This window comes from Hylobates moloch, unplaced genomic scaffold, assembly GCF_009828535.3.
Source record: "Hylobates moloch isolate HMO894 unplaced genomic scaffold, HMol_V3 SCAFFOLD_16, whole genome shotgun sequence".
Classification (NCBI taxonomy): Eukaryota; Metazoa; Chordata; class Mammalia; order Primates; family Hylobatidae; genus Hylobates; species Hylobates moloch.
The window spans coordinates 32,250,346-32,271,423 of NW_026652291.1; the positions used below are offsets into that span (position 1 = coordinate 32,250,346).

General features: G+C 40.9%; 1 protein-coding gene across 1 annotated transcript in view; it reads right to left on the bottom strand.

Annotated features, from left to right (window-relative positions):
* The window catches only part of RBM25 (RNA binding motif protein 25), a 69,730-nt gene that overhangs the window by 21,024 nt on the left and 27,628 nt on the right, over positions 1 to 21,078 (bottom strand). The window contains exons 5-9 of the mRNA XM_032134798.2: positions 19,252 to 19,309; positions 14,647 to 14,807; positions 6,006 to 6,191; positions 2,181 to 2,234; positions 1,864 to 1,947 (exon numbers count right to left, since the gene is read on the bottom strand). Of these exons, the coding sequence (XP_031990689.1) occupies positions 1,864 to 1,947; positions 2,181 to 2,234; positions 6,006 to 6,191; positions 14,647 to 14,807; positions 19,252 to 19,309 (543 nt within the window). The remainder of the gene's footprint in view (positions 1 to 1,863; positions 1,948 to 2,180; positions 2,235 to 6,005; positions 6,192 to 14,646; positions 14,808 to 19,251; positions 19,310 to 21,078) is intronic.

The following is a 21,078-nucleotide window of genomic DNA, read 5'->3' on the forward strand; positions in this document are numbered from 1 at the left end:
ATTTGTTTCAGAACTCATTTCAAAGGTTTGGTTCTAAGTAAATGAAAAAGTGAGTGAATCTAGTCCACACTAAATGTTTCCTAAAGTTTATATATGAGATATATATATATACATGTATATAAATATAGGTATACATGTAAATATACATGTATATTTTTAAAGAAAGACTGGAGAAGAGAAATGAGGCGAATCTAAAATTATGTAAGAAAGTCATGAAGAGGAAAGGACAGATTAAAAAAACATAAATCTTACCTTATTCTCTCTTCAGACTCATCCGTGCTGTAAATGGACGCCCCCTGCCACGCTGATACCCTGACAGTCTGTGGTTATTTAATAAACTCATACCAAAACATGCAAAGGTTCACTGAGCTCATTTTTTGTTACTGGAGTTTCAAACAACCCTTTTAGCCAAACCACCCAATAAAAAACAACTGTTTTGGTTTTTCATTTTGATTTCTTTTTATTTTGAAAAGACATTCTGAAAATTCAAAACATTCCCTCCAGTGAAATAATACTAAGGCAGTAAAATGCCTGACAGATTCCCAAACTTTAAAGCAAATATATTTTTGAATTTTTCTTAAAACATGATTTCCTCATAATTTACCAATAACATGACAGGGTTTAACAAATAAATAAAAACAAAAAGGGGGTAAACCACACACACAACCATATACCATTTTTCAGCTTACTCGGTCCTGAATTTGAGTATTATACCTAACCAAAATTATTCATCTAAAATGATTTCCCATAGACCACCTTTTCAACTCTCAAAATTAATTTTGGGAGAATTATGTTTGTGCTCTTAGACACATTTAATTCTTGAAAAAGCATTGTGTATGTGAGCGAGGGCTGGGCATCTGGATAGTAAGTGTGCAGCAGCACTGATTCATTGGCATTATTTGTGAACTGCAGATTTTGAAAGCAATGGGAAAAAGTAAGAATAAAAGAGAAAATGAACATTTAACATTTCACTGAGTTAAAGATCTCTCAGTCTATCAGTAAGAACCAGCAACACCTTATTATCTCTACCATCAAAATACATTTCATGCAGTGTTTGCATTGCACCGTTCAAAAGCATCATTTTCAACACCAGCGAACATTCACAGATGCACTGTCATTGAGAGAAGCTTCAAATAGGCAAAACTCGTGAGTGGGATTTACTATGCATAAATACCCATTTCCAAGCCAGTTACCCCTTTGCATATTTTTCTGAGGGGGCATCCATAAATATAATAAAAAACAGAAGCTCATACTTACATCCTATTCCTTGTTACTTTCCAAGCTGAGAGTTTCATCTTGCATTAGTCACCATATGATCTCTATCATAATGGTGGGGGTCAATGAATAGATTAGCTTTATGGGAATTTACAGTTCTTCCATGCATCTAAAATTTGGTAAGTCTGGTAACCACTGACCTACTTTTTAAAATCTCCCCCACTCAACTTAAATCTACACAAATATAAAATGTAAATTTTAATCTCAGCTTTAAAGAAAAGGTATTCCTAAGATCAAGTTAAATAACTGCCCCCAGAAATACACTACAGTGTATGTTATCCTACTGCCCCCTGAATCTAAGTCTGACCTTGATGTTTATGTTGAAATCTAAAAATAAAATTAGCTTCTATTCATATTAAAGTGAGATGACTGCAGAATAGTCAGTAACTGAAAAAACTAAGCACAACATGTCAAGGACCACTTTAATATGGTATTGGTCTTCTGTTTCTTTTTTCTATCTAAATATCAATTAAACCTATAAAAAACATTTAAAATTATATTCTAATTTAAGGTGATTTTTTTTGTCTCTTTGCTTTGGATTCTGTAAAAAGTCTAGATTGGTATCAAGTGAAAAGACAAGAATACTACCTTATGTGTGTCTCTGAATTTGCTGATCTCTCGAGATATCAGGTCTCTTTTGTCTTCTTCCATTTCTATAGCATTTATATCCTCCTAAAAGAAAATGGGCACAGGAGGGAATGAATAAAGAACAACCTACTTTAATATAAACAGTTAAAGGTTAGATATTCTGTATAGGTCTCAAAGAGTAAATAAGTAAATAGAATATCCACAATAACAAATCTAACAATCTAAAGTTAAATAGTGAAAAATCAGATAGACAAGAATGACAAATCAACAATCATCAGTAAACACAGGTATTGTCAAAGCCTACAATTTAAACGAACCTTAGTGATGAGTGGATAAGGGATCAGTGGGGCCACTGGAAATCTGCGGAAAATCTGTGAAAAAATCCACCAAGAATCTTTTTTAAAAAAGAAAACCAGAGTTCATACTAATCTGCAAAGCAATGCCCTATACATTTATGACGTGAACAATACAGTACACTTCTGCGATGCTTTCTTGATTTCAAATTACTTAGGAATAAAAGAGATTTCACTCTTTTTACAATAACTGATCACACACTACCCTCCTCTCTGAATACTCCAACACCCCCAAGAAATGGAAATATAGAAGGTGATCTCACAGTAACAGGGCTTTCTAATCATACCAACAATATTTACCCATAACTCCTGCCACAGAGGAACATTTTATTATCTCCTCCCAGTCCACATCAAACAAATGTTATTTTTCTCCTTTCCCACTAATGAAGAAAGAGGAAGAATGAACTCTACAGGCCTCAATTACCCTGTACCCTACCAATTACCATTCCTAATAGAATACACCTCATTAGAAAAGTTATGGGTCGGGCACAGTGGCTCATGCGGATCACGAGGTCAGGAGATGGAGACCATCCTGGCTAACACAGTGAAACCTTGTCTCTATTAAAAATACAAAAAAGGGCTGGGCGCGGTGGCTCAGGCCTGTAATCCCAGCATTTTGGGAGGCCGAGGCAGGTGGATCATGAGGTCAGAAGATCAAGACTATCCTGGCTAACACAGTGAAACCCCATCTCTACTAAAAATGCAAAAAAAAATTAGCTGGGCGTGGTGGCGGGCGCCTGTAGTCCCAGCTACTCGGGAGGCTGAGGCAGGAGAATGGCGTGAACCCAGGAGGCGGAGCTTGTAGTGAGCCGAGTTTGCGCCACTGCACTCCAGAGCCTGGGTGACAGAGCGAGACTCCATCTCAAAAAAAAAAAAAAAAAAACACACACACACACACAAAAATAAAAACAAAAAAGTAGCTGGGCGTGGTGGCAGGCACCTGTAGTCCCAGCTACTCAGGAGGCTGAGGCAGGAGAATCGCTTGAACCCGGGAGGCAGAGCTTGCAGTGAGCTGAGATCACAGCCACTGCACTCCAGCCTGGGCGACCGAGTGAGACTCCGTCTTGGGTGGGGGGTGGGAGGAACAAAAAAGAAAAGTTCTATAACCAAACGAGGAAATACATACCAAATGATAAAAATGTATGTATCTGGCCACAAAGAAAACTGAAGATGGCCTAAAAAGGCACTGAAATTTAAAATAATATAAAATGTAACCATCCATTCATCACTAATCATAGTATATATACCGCAGAGTACTTTTTTTTTTTTTTTTTGAGACGGAGTCTCGCTCTGTCACCCAAGCTGGAGTGCAGTGGCGCGATCTCGGCTCACTGCAAGCTCCGCCTCCCGGGTTCACGCCATTCTCCTGCCTCAGCCTCTCCGAGTAGCTGGGACTACAGGCGCTCGCCACCACACCCGGCTAATTTTTTTGTATTTTTAGTAGAGACGGGGTTTCACCGTGGTCTCGATCTCCTGACCTTGTGATCCACCAGCCTCGGCCTCCCAAAGTGCTGGGATTACAAGCGTGAGCCACCGCGCCCGGCCACCGCATAGTACTTTTTTATTACATAATGCACGCATATAAAACACGTTGAGCCGGCTATGAGTGGTTCACACTTGTAGTCCCAGCGCTTTGGAAGGCTGAGGCAGGCAGATCATTTGAGCTCAGGAGTTCAACACCAGCTTGGGCAACATGGTGAAACCCCATCTCTACAAAAAATACAAAAATTAGCTGAGTATGGTGGCACATGCCTATAGTCTCAGCTTCTCAGGAGGCTAACGCAGGAGGATCACTTTAGGACGGGTATTCAAGGCTGCAGTGAGCCGTAAATGTGCCACCATCCTCCAGGCTCGGTGACAGAGCAAGATACTGTCTCAAAAACATAAATAAATAAAACAAAACACTTCCAATATTTGTGGGATTTTTTTTTTCTTACTTTATAGACAGGGTCTCGCTCTGTGGCCCAGGCTAGACTCAAGCTCATGGGCTCAGGTAATCCTCCCCTCAGCCTCCCAAGTTGCTGGGACTACATGTGTCAGCCACCACTTCTGGCTTCTTCCAGTATTTTTAAAAGAACATTTCCCATAATTTATCTAAGTTTATCCAAGGGAAATAAGTATGAGAAAACTAAACCTTTTCTTTCAACCTGGACTTCCCACTGTTCAATTAGCTTAAGGCCACAAAGAGGTAGCAATCAATTCACTGAGGAGGAATGTTTCAAGTTGTACTGCTCTTTCAGAATCCTCCAGTTTGATTATTCAACACCATTAGTGTTCAGGGAGGGGAACGCGACATAGTTTCTAAAGGAAAGGCAGCTAAAAATTAAGAGTGGGTGGAAATCTTCAGTGAATCAGATCTGGTTTCTTGCTTAGAACAGAGACAGAACAACCATAGTCAAACAAAGTAAAATAAGGGCCGGGCGCAGTGGCTCATGACTGTAATCCTGGCACTTTAGGAAGCTGAGGCAGGAGGGTAACCTGAACCCAGGAGTTGGAAACCAGCATAGAAAACATAGTGAGACCTTATCTCTGTAAAAAAGTTTAAAATGTAGCCGGGCGCAGTGGCTCACGCCTGTAATCCCAGCACTTTGGGAGGCCAAGGCGGGTCAATCACAAGGTCAGGAGATTGAAACCATCCTGGCTAACACGGTGAAACCCCGTCTCTACTAAAAACCAAAAAATTAGCCGGGCGTGGTGGCGGGTGCCTGTAGTCCCAGCTACTTGGGAGGCTGAGGAAGGAGAATGGCGTGAACCCGGGAGGCAGAGCTTGCAGTGAGCCACTGCACTCCAGCCTGGGCAACAGAGCAAGACTCCGTCTCAAAAAAAAAAAGAAAGTTTAAAATGTATTTTTAATTAAAAAAAAAATTTTTTTTTTTAATTTTAAGGCTGGGAGTGGTGGCTCACACCTGTAATCTCAGCACTTTGGGAGAATGAGGCAAGTGGATCCCTTGAGGGATATATGGCATATAACCCATGCGCATTCTCCCATATACTTTAAAACATCTCTAGATTACATATAATGACCCATAGAACATAAACACAATGTAAATACTTATTATACTGTATTTTTTTGTTTTTTGTTGTATTGCTATGTTTAATTTCTCCCCCTTGTATTTTCAATTTGAGGTTGGTTGAATCCATATTATGGGGAACCCCCATGCAGAAGTCTGTGTATGTGTGTGTATACACATACATATATTTCTTTATATACTTTATAATACTTTTTGATGGCATAAAAAATACTTTTAATATTTTAGAAATAATAGTCCTTGTAATTTCTCTAAATTTATGCCAAAAGAAATGAGTTTAAGAGAACCAAATATCTTCTTTCAACCTATATATTGCTACAAATCCTATTTATTCTGTTTTCCCTTCAAAACCTGACATGTGGCCGGGCACAGTGGCTCACGCCTGTAATCCCAGCACTTTGGGAAGCCAAGGTGGGCGGATCACAAGGTCAGCACTTCTAGACCAGCCTGACCAATATGGTGAAACCCCCTCTCTACTAAAAATACAAAAATTAGCCGGGCGTGGTGATGGGTGCCTGTAGTCCCCACTACACAGGAGGCTGAGGCAGGAGAATCGCTTGAACCCCGGAGGCAGAGGTTACAGTGAGCTGAGATTGCACCACTGCATTCCAGCCTGGGAGACAAAGTGAGCCTCCATGTCAAGAAAAAAAAAAAGAAAGAAAAAAAAAAAAAAAAAAAGAACTGACATGTAATCAAAGTATAAGAGTGATATCATAAAAAACAAATGGTAGAAATGATATGTTGTTGTCAGAACACATACGTCCTCCTTCTTTTCCTTCTTCTTCTTCCTGGGGTGAGAATCAGATTCCTGTGAGGGGGCATTTAGCTCACTGGAGTATTCACGAATTAAAACTTCAATAGCCCCTTTAATCATCTGATCTCTCCTCTTTGTTTCTTCATCCAAGGCTTCTTCATCATCATTAGTGACAGTTTCTGGCCTTGCATTCTTAAACAAAACAGCAAATTCAGGGGAAAGAAAAATCAAGCAAGAAAATCAAAATCACTCTATGACAAGCGTTAATAAACATACATTTTTCTCAAAAACATCTCTGTAGTCCTACTAAACATAGATTTGGTTTTGTTCTTAACATCAGAAAAGCTCATTTTTTTATTTCACTATTCCTGAGATACTAGTTCATTTTCATTTTCTTTTTCTTAATAGCTAAAAAATTCTGGTCCCTAAATTTCAGGACTAGCACACTATACAACACATCTGCAAACCATTCACAAGTTTTCAGACTGTTTTGGTCAATAGATACACAAATAGTAACGACTGTATGTAATAGTTCATTCTTTTAAACAGATACTAAACAGTTGAAAATTCAGTTATGTAGTAAAGGCAAAATACAATTTTAAGTTAATTGTGATAGCTACCGTTCAGAATAAGCAAAATTGTATGTAGATTAAACAAACAAACAAAAACATCAGATTACTAAATACACCAAACAGCAAGAATCGGGAGTTTAGGGGCTGAAATGATGGCTTATTTCCTATTTGCTTTCTACGAATTCTTATAATGCAGGAATACCACTTATAGAAACCATACACTTACAACCCTAAAAAGGAATCAAAGTAAGTATTCGTAGGTCTTTATCAATAATTTTCTGGCCAGGCGCAGTGGCTCACTCCTGTAATCCCAGCACTATGGGAGGCCGGGGCGGGGGGTGCAGATAATGAGGTCAGGAGTTCAAGACCAGCCTGGCCAACATGGGGAAACCCCATCTCTACTAAAAATACAAACATTAGCCGAGTGCGGTGGTGTATGTCTATAATTCCAGCTACTCGGGAGGCTGAGGCAAGAGAATCGCTTAAAACCGGATGGCAGTGGTTGCAGTGAGCAGAGATTGCGCCACTGCACTCCAGCCTGGGCAAAAGTGCGAAACTCCATCTCAATAATAATAATTATTATTTTCTAAGAAGTCTAGATTATTCCCTCTATGTGGGGAAAATTGTTGGCTTCTAATGTGCTACAATAGTTGTGCATGCCCCAAAGTTTTTAACGACTTACTTGGTAAACATATACTGTGCACATTTTCAAATACGTACAAGAACCATGCTCATGTGCATACATGCCTGGCTCTTGGTCATAATTCCTGCAACTTGATTCAAGGTGAGCTTCATGCCTTGTGGCTCCTTAACAATGTAACTTAGCAGTAACTTTATAAGTTGACCACCAACATTCTGAAAGCTGTCTCCAATGGATATACATTCAACAAACATTTTATTTCTTAAATTAATTCGCTCAACTCTTTTTTTTTTTTTTTTGAGGCAGAGTCTCGCTCTGTTGCCCAGGCTGGAGTGCAGTGGCATGATTTCAGCTCACTGCAAGCTCTGCCTCCCGGTTTCACGCCATTATCCTGCCTTAGCCTCCTGAGTAGCTGGGACTACAGGCGCCTGCCACCACGCCCGGCTAATTTTTTTGTATTTTTAGTAGAGATGGGGTTTCACCGTGTTAGCCAGGATGGTCTCAATCTCCTGACCTCGTGATCCGCCCGCCTCAGCCTCCCAAAGTGCTGGGATTAGAGGCGTGAGCCACCGCACGCAGCAACAAATTCTTAAGAGCATACTGTGAGAAAGATGCTGCACTTAGATGGAATAAAATCCAAATTGAAAAACGCTCTCTTCTCAAGCTGTACCACTAAAGAGTAACAGATGGGTTATGACACAGATAAATATAAGGCATTACGTGTTATTATAAAACTAACCACTTGGCAGGGTGTGGTGGCTCACGCCTGCAACCCAGTGCTTTGGGAGGCCAAGGCGGGCGGATGACGAGGTCAGGAGTTCGAGATCCGCCTGGCCAGCATTGTGAAACCTCGTCTACCAAAAATACAAAAAACTAGCTGGGCATGGTGACACGTGCCTGTAATCTCAGCTATTCGGGAGGCTGAGGCAGGAGAATTGCTTGAACCCAGGAGGTGGAGACTGCAGTGAGCAGAGATCATGCTGCTCCATTCCAGCCTGGGAGACAGAGCGAGACTCTGTCTCCACCCCAACAACAACAACAAAAAACACACACACACACACAAACAAAAAACTCGCTCCTGTAATCAAAACATTTTGGGAGGCTGCGGCAGGCGGATCACAAGGTCAGGAGTTTAAGACCAGCCTGACCAACACGGTGAAACCCCGTCTCTACTAAAAAAATACAAAAATTCCCCAGCCGGGTGCAGTGGCTCACAAAGTCAGGAGATGGTGAAACCCCGTCTCTACTAAAAACACAAAAAATTAGCCGGGCATGGTCCCAGCTACTTGGGAGGCCGAGGCAGGAGAATCGCTTGAACCCGGGAGGCAGAGATTGCAGTGAGCCAGTATCACGCCACTGCACTCCAGCCTGGGCGACACAGCGAGACGCCGTCTCAAAAGAAAAAAAAAATCCTTATAGACCCTAAATTGATTATTGTTTCCACTGTAAACCAAAATTTAAATATCAATATGGCTATTTTACCTGAATTAGAGATAAAGCATTTGGAATTAACTAATTCACATTTTTAGAAGAAAAGTTTATCAACCCAAAAATCTTAACTGATTGCTAATATTAAAAAAAAAAAAAAAAAACCTGATCATGGTAGATGATCAGGTTAGAAAGACCACTCCACAGACTGGCAAGTTTCGTCTAAAGCTCTATCTCTGGAATATCAACTATACACGATTTTCTGATTTCCTTTTTTTCTTATACTTCAGAAACCAGATGGCCGGGTGCGGTGGCTCACACCTGTAACCCCAACACTTTGGGAGGCCGAGGCAGGTGGACCACCTGAGGTCCGGAGTTCAAGACCAGCCTAGCCAACATGGCGAAACTCATCTCTACTAAAAATACAAAAAATTAGCCAGGCGTGGTGGCGGGTGCCTGTACTCTCAGCTACTCAAGAGGCTGAGGCAGGAGAATTGCTTGAACCCAGCAGGCGGAGGTTGCAGTGAGCCGAGATTACACCATTGCACTCCAGCCTGGGCGAGAAGAGTGAGACTTCAGTGCGCAGAGAGGGAGAAACCAGAAAGCATATTCAGTAATACTGGGAAACAAAAGGTGAAGGATTCAGCCATATAGGAAGCTGACAGATTATCTGTAATGTTTACACGGCCCACCTAGTTGGTTTTTTTCAGAGAAATTAAAATTTCAATAGTAAAGCTAGTAGCTGTGAAGTTAAACAGCTCTGCTGGGCTCATTCTTTGGCACCGAGTTCTAGAATCCAAAGTACGAACCTTTTAAAAAACTTAAGGAAATGCAGAGTACTTTCTTTTGAGAAAATGTAGACTCAGCCAGGCTAATTTCCAGACAAAGATGTTCACCTGAAGCAGCTGTCCTCTATTAATGGGTTCTTTCCAGAGAATAACTGTGTTTCCAGCACTTGTCAGTGTTCATTCTTGAATATATGGTTAATAACTATGACTTGTGACATACAAGCAGATATATTGTCTCCTATACTATTTTTGCTGGACAGCCAGAAAGCAATAGGACATGAACTAAATTAGCATGGCCACCTCCCACGGAATACTTTTACTACTAAAGGTCAATAAGAAATGGAAAGAAAAAAAGTTACTCCTGCAAATTCTGCAAAATCTAAATTAAAATGTTCAGTCAAGTTGTTTGACAAGACACCTTACGCACGCGCAAAATTATTCTTAAAATTCTGAATCTGGCTGGGCGCAATGGCTCATGCCTGCAAACCCAGCTCTTTGGGAGGCTGAAGCAGGAGAACTGCTTGAGCCCAGGAGTTCGACACCAGCCTGGGCAACACAGCGAGACCCCATCTCATAAAAAAAAAGAAAATTTTGGGGGGGAAGGGGGGAGGGATAGCATTATGAGATACACCTAATGTTAAATGACAAGTAAATGGGTGCAGCACACCAACATGGCACATGTATATATACGTAACAAACCTGCACGTGGTGAACATGTACCCTAAAACTTAAAGTATAAAAAAAAAGCAAGAAAATTAAAAAAAAAAAAAAAAGAAAATTCTGGATCATGAAAAATATGTTCCTCTCCTAGACAAACTCATGTTTCCTTTTTAGTCAATGAGAAATAAGGAACTAATTGTTTTCTCTTCTGCCTCAGAGGAAAATGCCTAATAAAGCAACACAAAGGGTTCTCAATGTCTCATTCTCCTATCCTCTACTTAACAGCTTTCTAAATTTCTCCAACTAATCAACGACCAAGAATAAAAGACAATCACCATGTCATACTTTTATACTGAAAAATCATGGCTGCAGTGGCCACCCATCTCGCCCCCACCATCTTCTCCCCTCCCCCACCATCTTCTCCCCCTCCCCCTGTTCCCTCCCTCCAATCTCTCACTCTCCAGCTTTCATCCCTCCCTCCACCCCCTACCACCCTGAAAAAAAAAAAAAAACATGGCAAATCTCTAATCTACTCCACTATATAATAATATTTGCTTAAGTTATTTGAAAAAATTTTTTTACATCAGATAGAATGCTTTTTTAACCTATATTTGTTGAGTAAAATAGACACTCAAGGAAAATATGCCATGTTTATCCTATGACTTCAAGTACCACTGGGCAAGAAGCCAAAGGGCACTCAGAAATACACATATAACAGTTGGAACAATAAATCATGTAACTGATGTCTGTCAATTATTTTAATTTCATTTTATTAAAAATAATTTTTCTGTGTGATTTTATTGCATGTAACTTCGCTTTTTTTTTTTTGAGACAGAGTCTCACTCTGTCGCCCAGGCTGGACTGCAGTGGTGCAATCTCAGCTAACTGCAACCTCCGCCTCCAGGGTTTTAAGTGATTTTCCTGCCTCAGCCTCCCAAGTAGCTGAGATTACAGGTGTGCACCACCACATCCGGCTAATTTTTGTATTTCTTTTTTAGTAGAGACGGGGTTCCACCATGTTGGCCAGGCTGGTTTCAAACTCCTGACCTCAGGTGATCCTCCGACGGTAAGTGCTGGGATTACAGGTGTGAGCCACCACATCCAGACACATATTGCTTTTCCTGAAGACCAACAGATCTAAAGTGTGGTTACTCTGGCTAATGTTGATTATACAAGAAATGTGAGCTGGGCACGGTGGCTCCTGCCTGTAATCCCAGCACTTTGGAAGGCTTAAGTAGGTGGATCACTTAAGCCCAGGAGTTCAAGGCCAGCCTGGACAACACAGTGAAACTGCATCTCAACAAAAAATATAAAACTTAGCCAGTACGGTGGTGCATACTTGTAGTCCCAGCTGAGGCAGAAGGATCACTGGAGCCTCGGAATAGGAGGTTGCAGTGAGCAGAGATCACATTACCCCACACTCGAGCCTGGGTGACAGAGCAACACTCTGTCCCCACCCCAAAAAAAGCAAGCAAGCAAGAAATGCGAAGTCACATAATTGTGCACTGCCTTATTTATAAAAATACATAGTATAGTGACATTTCATTTTCAGAGTTTTTCAGTATAACATTTGCAAATGCTACAAATTAAATGACCTCACAAACTGAAGATTAAACACAAGAAAACAGTGAGTCCTAGCAAATCAGAACACTTTGAAGATACTGAATCCATACTTTCAACTAGTTAGTATACAATTATCACAAGGCAAATCTGAAAATTCTTATTTCAAACATTTCTGTTTTTTGAGGTTTTAGTGATGTAACAGGCAGTATTACTGATTTGAAATAAAATATAAACAAAATATAATTTCCTTATGAAGCAGGGTGAGGATAGTAAGACTGACAGATAAGCGTCTATTAACAAATGTTAATTCCGTCCTTGCTTTAGGCAAGACACTGTCCTAGGTGCTGTGGAGGTACAAGATTAAAGAGACACAGCCCACAAACTTATCACCCTTTCTATTTGTAATCACAGATGGGGGTTGAAAGAGAATACGGGAATGAGATGGGTTACAAGGGGCTGTGAAAGAGAGAGATATATAAACAATATCTACTAAAACAGCTATAAAGATCCGCTTTACACGGGAACAGACTTAATTCTGTTTGAGAGAAACTGAGGGTAGGCTGATAAAGTTTGTATGAATCAAGGGACATGTTAATTATAAGTATGGATAGAATTTCAATAGGGAGCTTGGATTGGCAACAAAGACATGAGATGCCAGCAAAGCAAAAAGGAAGACTGTGGAGGTACGTGCAGTAGTACGTGTGGGGGAGGGAAGAAGGAAGCTAGAAACGTGGACTGGAGCGAGCCTTGAATGTCATCCTAAAAATATGAGCTTTATGGCCGGGCACGGTGGCTCATGCCTGTAATCCCAGCACTTTGGGAGGCCGAGGCGGGGGGATCACCTGAGGTCAAGAGCTCAAGACCAGCCTGGAAAACATGGAGAAATCCCACCTCTACTAAAAATATAAAAATTAGCTGGGGGTGGTGGCAGGTGCCTATAATCTCAGCTACTCGGTAAGCCAAAGCAGGGGAATTGCTTGAAACCAGGAGGTGGAGGTTGCAGCGAGCCAAGATTTCGCCACTGCACTCCAGCCTGGACAACAAAGCAAGACTGCATCAGAAAAAAAGGGGGGGGGGGGGGAGTACTTTTTTCTGTAAGAAATCCAGAACTATTAAGGATGGGTCTCACATAATAAGCAAGAGTTTCATAAAATTATACTTATGTTTTAGAAATACAGGCAATGCTGGCCGGGTGGAGCGGCTCACACGTAATCCCAGCACTTTGGGAGGCCGAGGCAGGAAGATCACCTAAGGTGAGGAGTTCAAGACCAGCCTCGCCTACATAGTGAAAATACAAAAAGTAGCCGAGCCTGGTGGCGGACACTCGTAATCCCAGCTACTTGGGAGGCTGAGGAGGAAGAATCACTTGAACCTGGGAGGTGGAGGTTGCAGTGAGCTAAGGCCACGCCACTGCACTCCAGCCTGGGCAAGACAGTGAGACTCCATTTCAAACAAACAAACAAACAAATAAACAAAAACCTACATTTGGCCAGGTATGGTGGCTCACACCTGTAATCTCAGCACTTTGGGAGGCCAAGGAGAGCAGATTACTTGAAGTCAGGAGTTCGAGACCAGCCTGGCCAACATGGTGAAACCCCATCTCTACTAAAAATACAAAAATTTGCTGAACGTGGTGGTGGATGCCTGTAATCCCAGCTACTCAGGAGGCCGAGGCAGAAGAATCACCTGAACACAGGAGGCAGAGGTTGCAGTGAGCCAATATCGCACCACGGCACTCTAGCCTGAACGACAGAGAGACTATGTCTCAAAAAAAAAAAAAAAAAAAAAAAAAAAAAAACTATATTCATACACAGAAAAATGTCTGGAAGAACATACATCCAAACTGTCTACAGTGTTGCTTATGATGATGGGATTACAGGTGGTATTTAATTGATTTATACTTTGCTTCATTTTGTGAGTTTTTTGGGTTTGGTTTTTATTTATTTTTATTTATTTTTAACAAATAACTTGGAGGGAACATGAAAGGTATTTCTTTTTTCTTTTTTGGCGGCGGGGAGACAGAGTTTCACTCTAGTTGCGCAGGCTGGAATACAATGGCTCGATCTCAGCTCACTGCAACCTCCGCCTCTCCAGTTCAAGCAATTCTCCTGCCTCAGCCTCCGAATTGCTGGGATTACAGGCACCCACCACAACGCTAGGCTAATTTTTTGTATTTTTAGTAGAGACAGGGTTTCGCCATGTTGGCCAGGCTGGTCTCGAACTCCTGACCTCAGGTGATCTGCCCACCTCTGCCTCCCAAAGTGCTGGGATTACAAGTGTGAGCCACCGTGCCCAGCAGTAAGCGATTTCTATTTTGAAAGATAATAAAAATTTGATGACAGCGAAAGACTCTTCTGGTTTTGTTTGTGTTGGGGGAAGGCATTAATAAATCTATTTTGGATTTGTTCAGCACGAGATGCCAAAAAGGAACTAAGAAGAGAAATGAAGGAAATACATACTCAACTTTTAGCTATGTTTCACTTTGCTGAGGGGATAATAATGTATACATTACAATACAATATACAACAATGTCCTTTATTGTAGCTTCACTTAGTATAGCTTGGATAAAGCCCCCAAGCTAAGGCAAGTAATCAGACTTTTATTCATTTTAGAGTTGGTGTACTTCTAAAAGAGAGGGAAACTAATAAAAATTGTGTAGGTTGAAATATATTTTGTACTTACTTACAAAGCTGCCTTAATGAATTAGCTCTGTTTGGAATAGTCTGTACCAGTGCTTTCTCTGGCAAGTTAACCTTGTCCAGCCTCCCTTACTACTTTCATCCCAACCTGGAACAAGCAAACCAACAGTCATCCACCCACTATGGGTAGATAAGACTTAAAATAACTACAAACTATAAAATACCCTCCTACATTTAAGCCACAAGCACATACATGATGATCTTTTGAAGCCCCATATTAGATTCATTTATAATGAGAAACATTACACTGAAATAGCACAGTCTGGCCTAGAAAAGATAACACGACAGAAAACATACCCCATTAGAAGCTTTCTTCTTTGCTTTCCATTCATCCAGCTGTGCCTTTGTCTTTGCATCAACTTTAACGAGTAGCTTTTTCTCTCCAATTTGCAGGTCATGTAATAATCTGAGTGCACGGAGAGTAGATTCTGGCTCCTTGTACTCACAGAATCCGAAGGCTAGCAATGGATGAAAACAATTAGTGAAATATCAATTCACTTACAAAAGAAAAAAAATTATGGAAAAGTAGAATCACTAGAGTCCAAATGTTTTAATACAAAGACCACTCAATTCATAATTCCACCCCTGTCCCCCAATTCCTTTTGATAACCATTTCACTTTTAGTACCCTCAAACAACCAAAGGGGGAAAAAAGGGAAAAACAGAGAGGAAGAAAAATTCAAATGAGACAAACTGCTACTCATTAGAAGCTCTGATAAAATATTTAGCAGAGTCAATGAAATTCATGATTAAAAGGAGTCAACTGGCCGGGTGTGGTGGCTCACACCTGTAATCCCAGCACTTTGGGAGGCCGAGGCGGGTGGATCACGAGGTCAGGAGATCAAGACCATCCTGGCTAACACAGTGAAACCCCGTCTCTACTAAAAATACAAAAAATTAGCCAGGCGCGGTGGCGGGCGCCTGTAGTCCCAGCTACTCGGGAGGCTGAGGCAGGAGAATGGCGTGAACCCGGGAGGCAGAGGTTGCAGTGAGCCAAGATAGCACCACTGTAGTCCTGTCTGGGGGAAAGAGCGAAGACTCCATCTCAAAAAAAGGAGTCAATTATTTCATAAATTCACCCTATCTAGACTTCCAAACAGCCACAAGTAAGAACAGACTGTAGGAACACAAACAATGCACTTTTCAATTCTGAGATGTTAAATTACAGAATTAGTGATCTTGTATCCTAGTTACCAGTCTATTTTACTTATATCTATTTCCTTTTATAACTAGTCAATCTCACTATTAAGATAACTTTAACAGAGATATTAAAACAAAATTAAATCTAAGAAGAGCAACCAACAAATTGAAAATAAAATCAAATAAATCTAAATATGGATATAGTTAATGACATGAAACAGAAAAAAACTACTGATATTAAAATAGTGAATTTGACTATAACATTTTCAGTGTGATATACCATAAAGACAAACAGATATGCCCCTCAAAAAAGTACCTCTGGGCTGGGCACAGTGGCTCATGCCTGTAATCCCAGCAGTCTGGGAGGCAGAGGCGGGCAGATTACCTGAGATCAGGAGTTCCAGACCAGCCTGGTCAACATGGTGAAACCCTCTCTCTACTAAAAATACAAAAACTAGCTGGGTGTGGTGGCACATGCCTGTAGTCCCAGCTACTAAGGCGGCTAAGGCAGAATTGCTTGAACCTGGGAGGCAGAAGTTGCAGTAAGCTGAGATTGCCCCACTGCACTCCAGCCTGGGCAACAGAGAGAGACCCTGTCTCAAAAAAAAGAAAAGTAATTTTAAATGATCATATTGCTGATGATAGTGTCAATGTTGTTGGTGTGAAACTGTTAGATGTGCAATGTGAGATAAAGCAACTCAGTAATTAATATTTTATCATCCCCAATGGCCTTGAAACTCTGGGAACTCAGTGTGGGGAAAAAGGAGATACAAATATATGACAAAACAGGTTAAATAAAAACCTTTTAGTCCTGAATCTGAATTAGTATACACTGGAAAAATCTAAAAGCAAACACAAAACCACTGGTTTTTATTATTATTATTTTTTAGACGGAGTCTTGCTCTGTCGCCAAGCTGGAGTGTAGTGGTGCGATCTCGGCTCACTGCAAACTCTGCCTCCTGGGTTGAAGCGATTCTCCTGCCTCAGCCTCCCGAGTAGCTCAGACTACAGACGTGCACCACCACACCCAGCTAATTTCTGTATTTTTAGTAGAGACGGGGTTTCACCATGTTGGCCGGGATGGTCTTGATCTCTTGACCCACCTGCCTCAGCCTCCCAAAGTGCTGGGATTACAAGCTTGAGCCACCACGCCCATCCCAAACCACTGTTAATATAAGTGCACCTAGCGTCCAGATCGTGATCTTCAAAACAATTTCCTCTGGAGAAATGGCTGATTCTAAGTCTGGGGCTGAAAACCTATTATACTAGATGACCTTGGAACAAATTGTCATACCAGATAACAAAGCAGCTGTCAAAGGTGTTCAGGGTCATGTCAAAACCACTGGAGATGTAAAGTGCAGAGACAATTTAAGTTAAGCTTTAATGGTGATAATAACTACAATGAATCCATATTAAATACAATAATACTAAATATGCTTCAATTCATAAGTTCACAATAATTCAAAAGAAAAAAGAAAATCAGTCACTGCTAGAGAATGCTGAGGATACCAACTCATTGTTTTAAGAAAGAAAGCCAGGGCATCTATCCTGCCTTTTCTGTATTAAATATGCCTCTATGCCAGGCACAGTGGCTCAAGCCTGTAATCCCAGCACTTTGGGAGACTGAGGTGGATGGATCACCTGAAGTCACGTGTTCAAGACTTGCCTGGCAAACAGGGCAAAACCCCGCCTCTACTAAAAAAACCAAAAAATTAGCCAGGCATGGTGGTGGGCGCCTGTAATCCCGGCTACTCAGGAGGCTGAGGCAAGAGAACCGCTTGAACCCAGGAGGCGGAGGTTGCAGCGAGCTGAAATGGTGCCATCGCACTCCAGCCTGGGCAACAAGAGCGAAAAACTCCATCTCAAGAACAACAAAAATGCTTCTAAGTTACCAAACAGTAGATGCAGGGGCAACTTTCTCCATAGAGAAGCATTCTACTAATATATGAAAAAGATTTGTTCCTCAATGAAAGAATGACAGAATTCTTCAAAACAGACTACTGATGAGGCCGGGTGCGGTGGCTCGCGCCTGTAATCCCAGCACTTTGGGAGGCCAAAGCGGCTAGATCATGAGGTCAGGAGATCGAGACCATCCTGGCCAACACGGTGAAACCCCGTCTCTATTAAAAGTACAAAAATTAGCTGGGTGAGGTGCTTGTAATCCTAGCTACTTGGGAGGCTGAGGCTGGAGAATCACTTGAATCAGGGAGTTGGAGATTGCAGTGAGCCAAGATCGCACCACTGCACTCCAACCTGGCAACAGAATGAGACAGTCTCAAAAAAAAAAAAAAAAAAAAAAAATACTGATGAATTGCTTCCTAATGAAGCACTGGCACTGGCAACGCTGATGCTATTACACATACAAAAAAGACAATCTCACATGTGTTCCCTGATGGAAGAATACTCCTTTATAGTATTCTTGCTATAAGGTGCTAGAATAAAAGCATAAAAAAAAAAAAAAAATAGCCGCCAGGAGCGGTGGCTCGTGCCTGTAATCTCAGTACTTTGGGAGGCTGAGGTGGGCGGATCATAAGGTCAGCAGCTCGAGAGCAGCCTGACCAACATGGAGAAACCCTGTCTCTACTAAAAATAAAAAATTAACTGGGCATGGTGGCACCCGCCTGTAATCCCAGCTTCTCGGGAGGCTGAGGCAGGAGAATTGCTTGAACCTGGGAGGTGGAAGTTGCAGTGAGCCAAGATCACACCATTGCACTCCAGCCTGGGCAAAAAGACCGAAACTCCTTCTCCAAAAAAAAAAAAAAAAAAACCACACAGAACACATCAAGTACAACTACTGACCACTTTACAGAAAATACAGAGGATAGATTAGTGGCAAATTATAGTACTGGAGCTGCATTCAGCAAAACTCAACTTAAAAAATACTACTGCACAAATGACCCAGTTTCTTCAACAAATAAACTGCAAGGAAAATTAGAAATAGAATAACTTAAAATATTAAGAGTCTGGCCAGTTAGCTCAGTTGGTTAGGGGATGGTGCTAATAATAAAATATTAGGAGACTTAAAACAAATTGCCAACTAGTTGCAATGTGTGGACTTCACATAGATCCTGAATCAAATGAACTATTTAAAAAATTGACATCTGAGGCCAGGTGTGGTGGCTCCTGCCTGTAATCCCAGCATTTTAGGAGGTCAAGGCAGGTGGATCATCTGAAGTCAGGAGTTCGAGACCAGCCTGGCCAACATGGCGAAACCCCGTCTCTACTAAAAATACAAAAATTAGCCGGGCATGGTGGCGCACACCTGTAATCCTAGCTACTCAGGAGGCTGAAGCAGGAGAACTGCTCCAACCCAGGAGGCAGAGGTTGCAGTGAGCCAAGATCACGCCACTGCACTCCAGCCTGGGTGACAGAGTGAGATTAGGTCTCAAAAAAAAAACAAAACAGTTAACAGGCCATGATTGTCTCTTCTTCTCCCTTACTAACTCTAACTTCTAATTGTTCCATCTTGATCATGCAGTCATTTCTTGAGACAAAAGAGATTTTTGAAAGAACAAGAAACCAGTTAAATTGAGCAATTTTAATTTTTTCCTTTCCTGTTACACCTTTTTCCCCCTTCTGATCTCAATTCTCAGCCAATATGTTCCCAAACTGCCTTTTAACCCTATTTCAATAAAAAAGAGGACAAACAGTGCTAATAAAATAAGTCTCACTGATAAAGACAATGAGAGGAAGTCATGTAAAGTGATTTAAGCACACAGGTTAGCTAAAGTGATTTCAGTAAATAAGGAAAAAAATGACATACCTTGAAGCTTTCCGGAAGCACCTTGTACTCTCTTCCAGCTCAAAACCAAACCGCATTTCTTAAAAAGAAAACAAAACAAAAAGATTGTTACCATTTAACAAAATAATTTTTAATGTAACTAAAAGCAAAATTGTATTTCTACTAGGGATAAAAAACATAAAATAAAAAACCAGCAACTACATTTGTGAAAATTTTTGCAATTCCCACGAACTTATCACATGAAAGAAATGAACAACAAATCATTTAAAGAAAAATATAAATTTCTTACTGATTCTTCATTTGCAGAACACTGTTTACCTTTTATTAAAAGCTTCACATCACTACTTATCCTAACAAAATAAATACATAAACCTAAATGCCTAAAATTAGAATGGGTAAAACAAACTATAACAAATTTAAATATTATGAACTTATAAAGAAATGTTTTGAAACAATACGTATGTATTTATAAAGGGTTTTTTTTCTTTTGAGACAGAGTCTTGCTCTGTCACCCAGGCTGGAGTGCAGTGGCATGATCTCGGCTCACTGCAACCTCCGCCTCCCAGATTCAAGCGATTCTTCTGCCTCAGCCTCCTAAGTAGCTGGGACTACAGGCAGGAACCACCACACCTGGCTAATTGTGTGGTTTTTTTTTTTTTTTTTTTTTTAATTTATTTTTAGTAGAGACAGGGTTTCACCATATTAGCCAGGCTGGTCTTGAACTCCTGACCTTGTGATCTGCCCGCCTCAGCCTCCCAAAGTGCTGGGATTACAGGCATGAGCCACTGCACCCAGCCATCAAGGATTTTTAACACGGGAAAACGCTTGATACAGTATGCAAAAATAACTTGGGAAAAGAAAATACAGATACACAGCAAGACTTTAACTATAAACAAAAACAACTTTCTGTAAAATAAAGAGAAATATTCCAAAATGTGAAGAAGGGCAGGTTATCTGAACGGTGGGACACTATTATACTTTAAAAATAAAAGCAGCCAGGTGTGGCTCACGTCTATAATGCCAACACTTTGGGAGGCTGATGTGGAAGGATTGCTTGAGCCCAGGAGTTCAAGACCAGCCTGGGCAACATAGGTAGACACTGTCTCTACAAAAATAAAAAAATTAAGTGGGCATGGTGGCACGCACCAGTGGTTCCAGCTACTCAGGAGGATGAGACAGATGGATGGCTTGAGCCCAGGAAATCGAGGCTGCAGTGAGCTGTAATCATGCCACTACACTCCAGCCTGAGCAACAGAACCAGACTGTCGCAAAAAGTAAAAATAAAATAAAGTTCCACCCAGTTAAAAAAAAAAGACAGAGGGAGGGTGTAGATGAGAAATCTTCAGAGAACAAGAGAAAACTAATGGAAACTTCAAACATGGTATTAAAAATAAATATTTCAATGGAAATCTGGAAGGTAAAGTTAAGGACAAATCCCAAGAACCCGTACAAAATAGTAAGAGATGGAAAATAGGAAATCAAAAACACATAGGTCAAACCTGGAAGCTCAACATCCAAACAGAGTTCCTGAAGAAAGTAAAAAGAATTCTCAAATAGCCCAAAAATTTCTCCTGAAAAAAGTCTCCAGAACGAAATGGCCCACCAAGTAAGTGACCAACACAATGATATAAGAAAAATAAGAAAATCAAATAAACATTCGAAGAATTTCACATAATTAGGAACTAAAACCTTCAATCAGTCAAATCCTCACTAGGAGAGGCATTCCAGGGAAAAACAGTTCACATACAAAGACATTCAGAATGATGCAGGACTTCTGAAAACCATCAGTAGATGCTGTAACACAATAAGGCAACACCTTCAATGTGAGGAAGATAAGCGTCAACATAG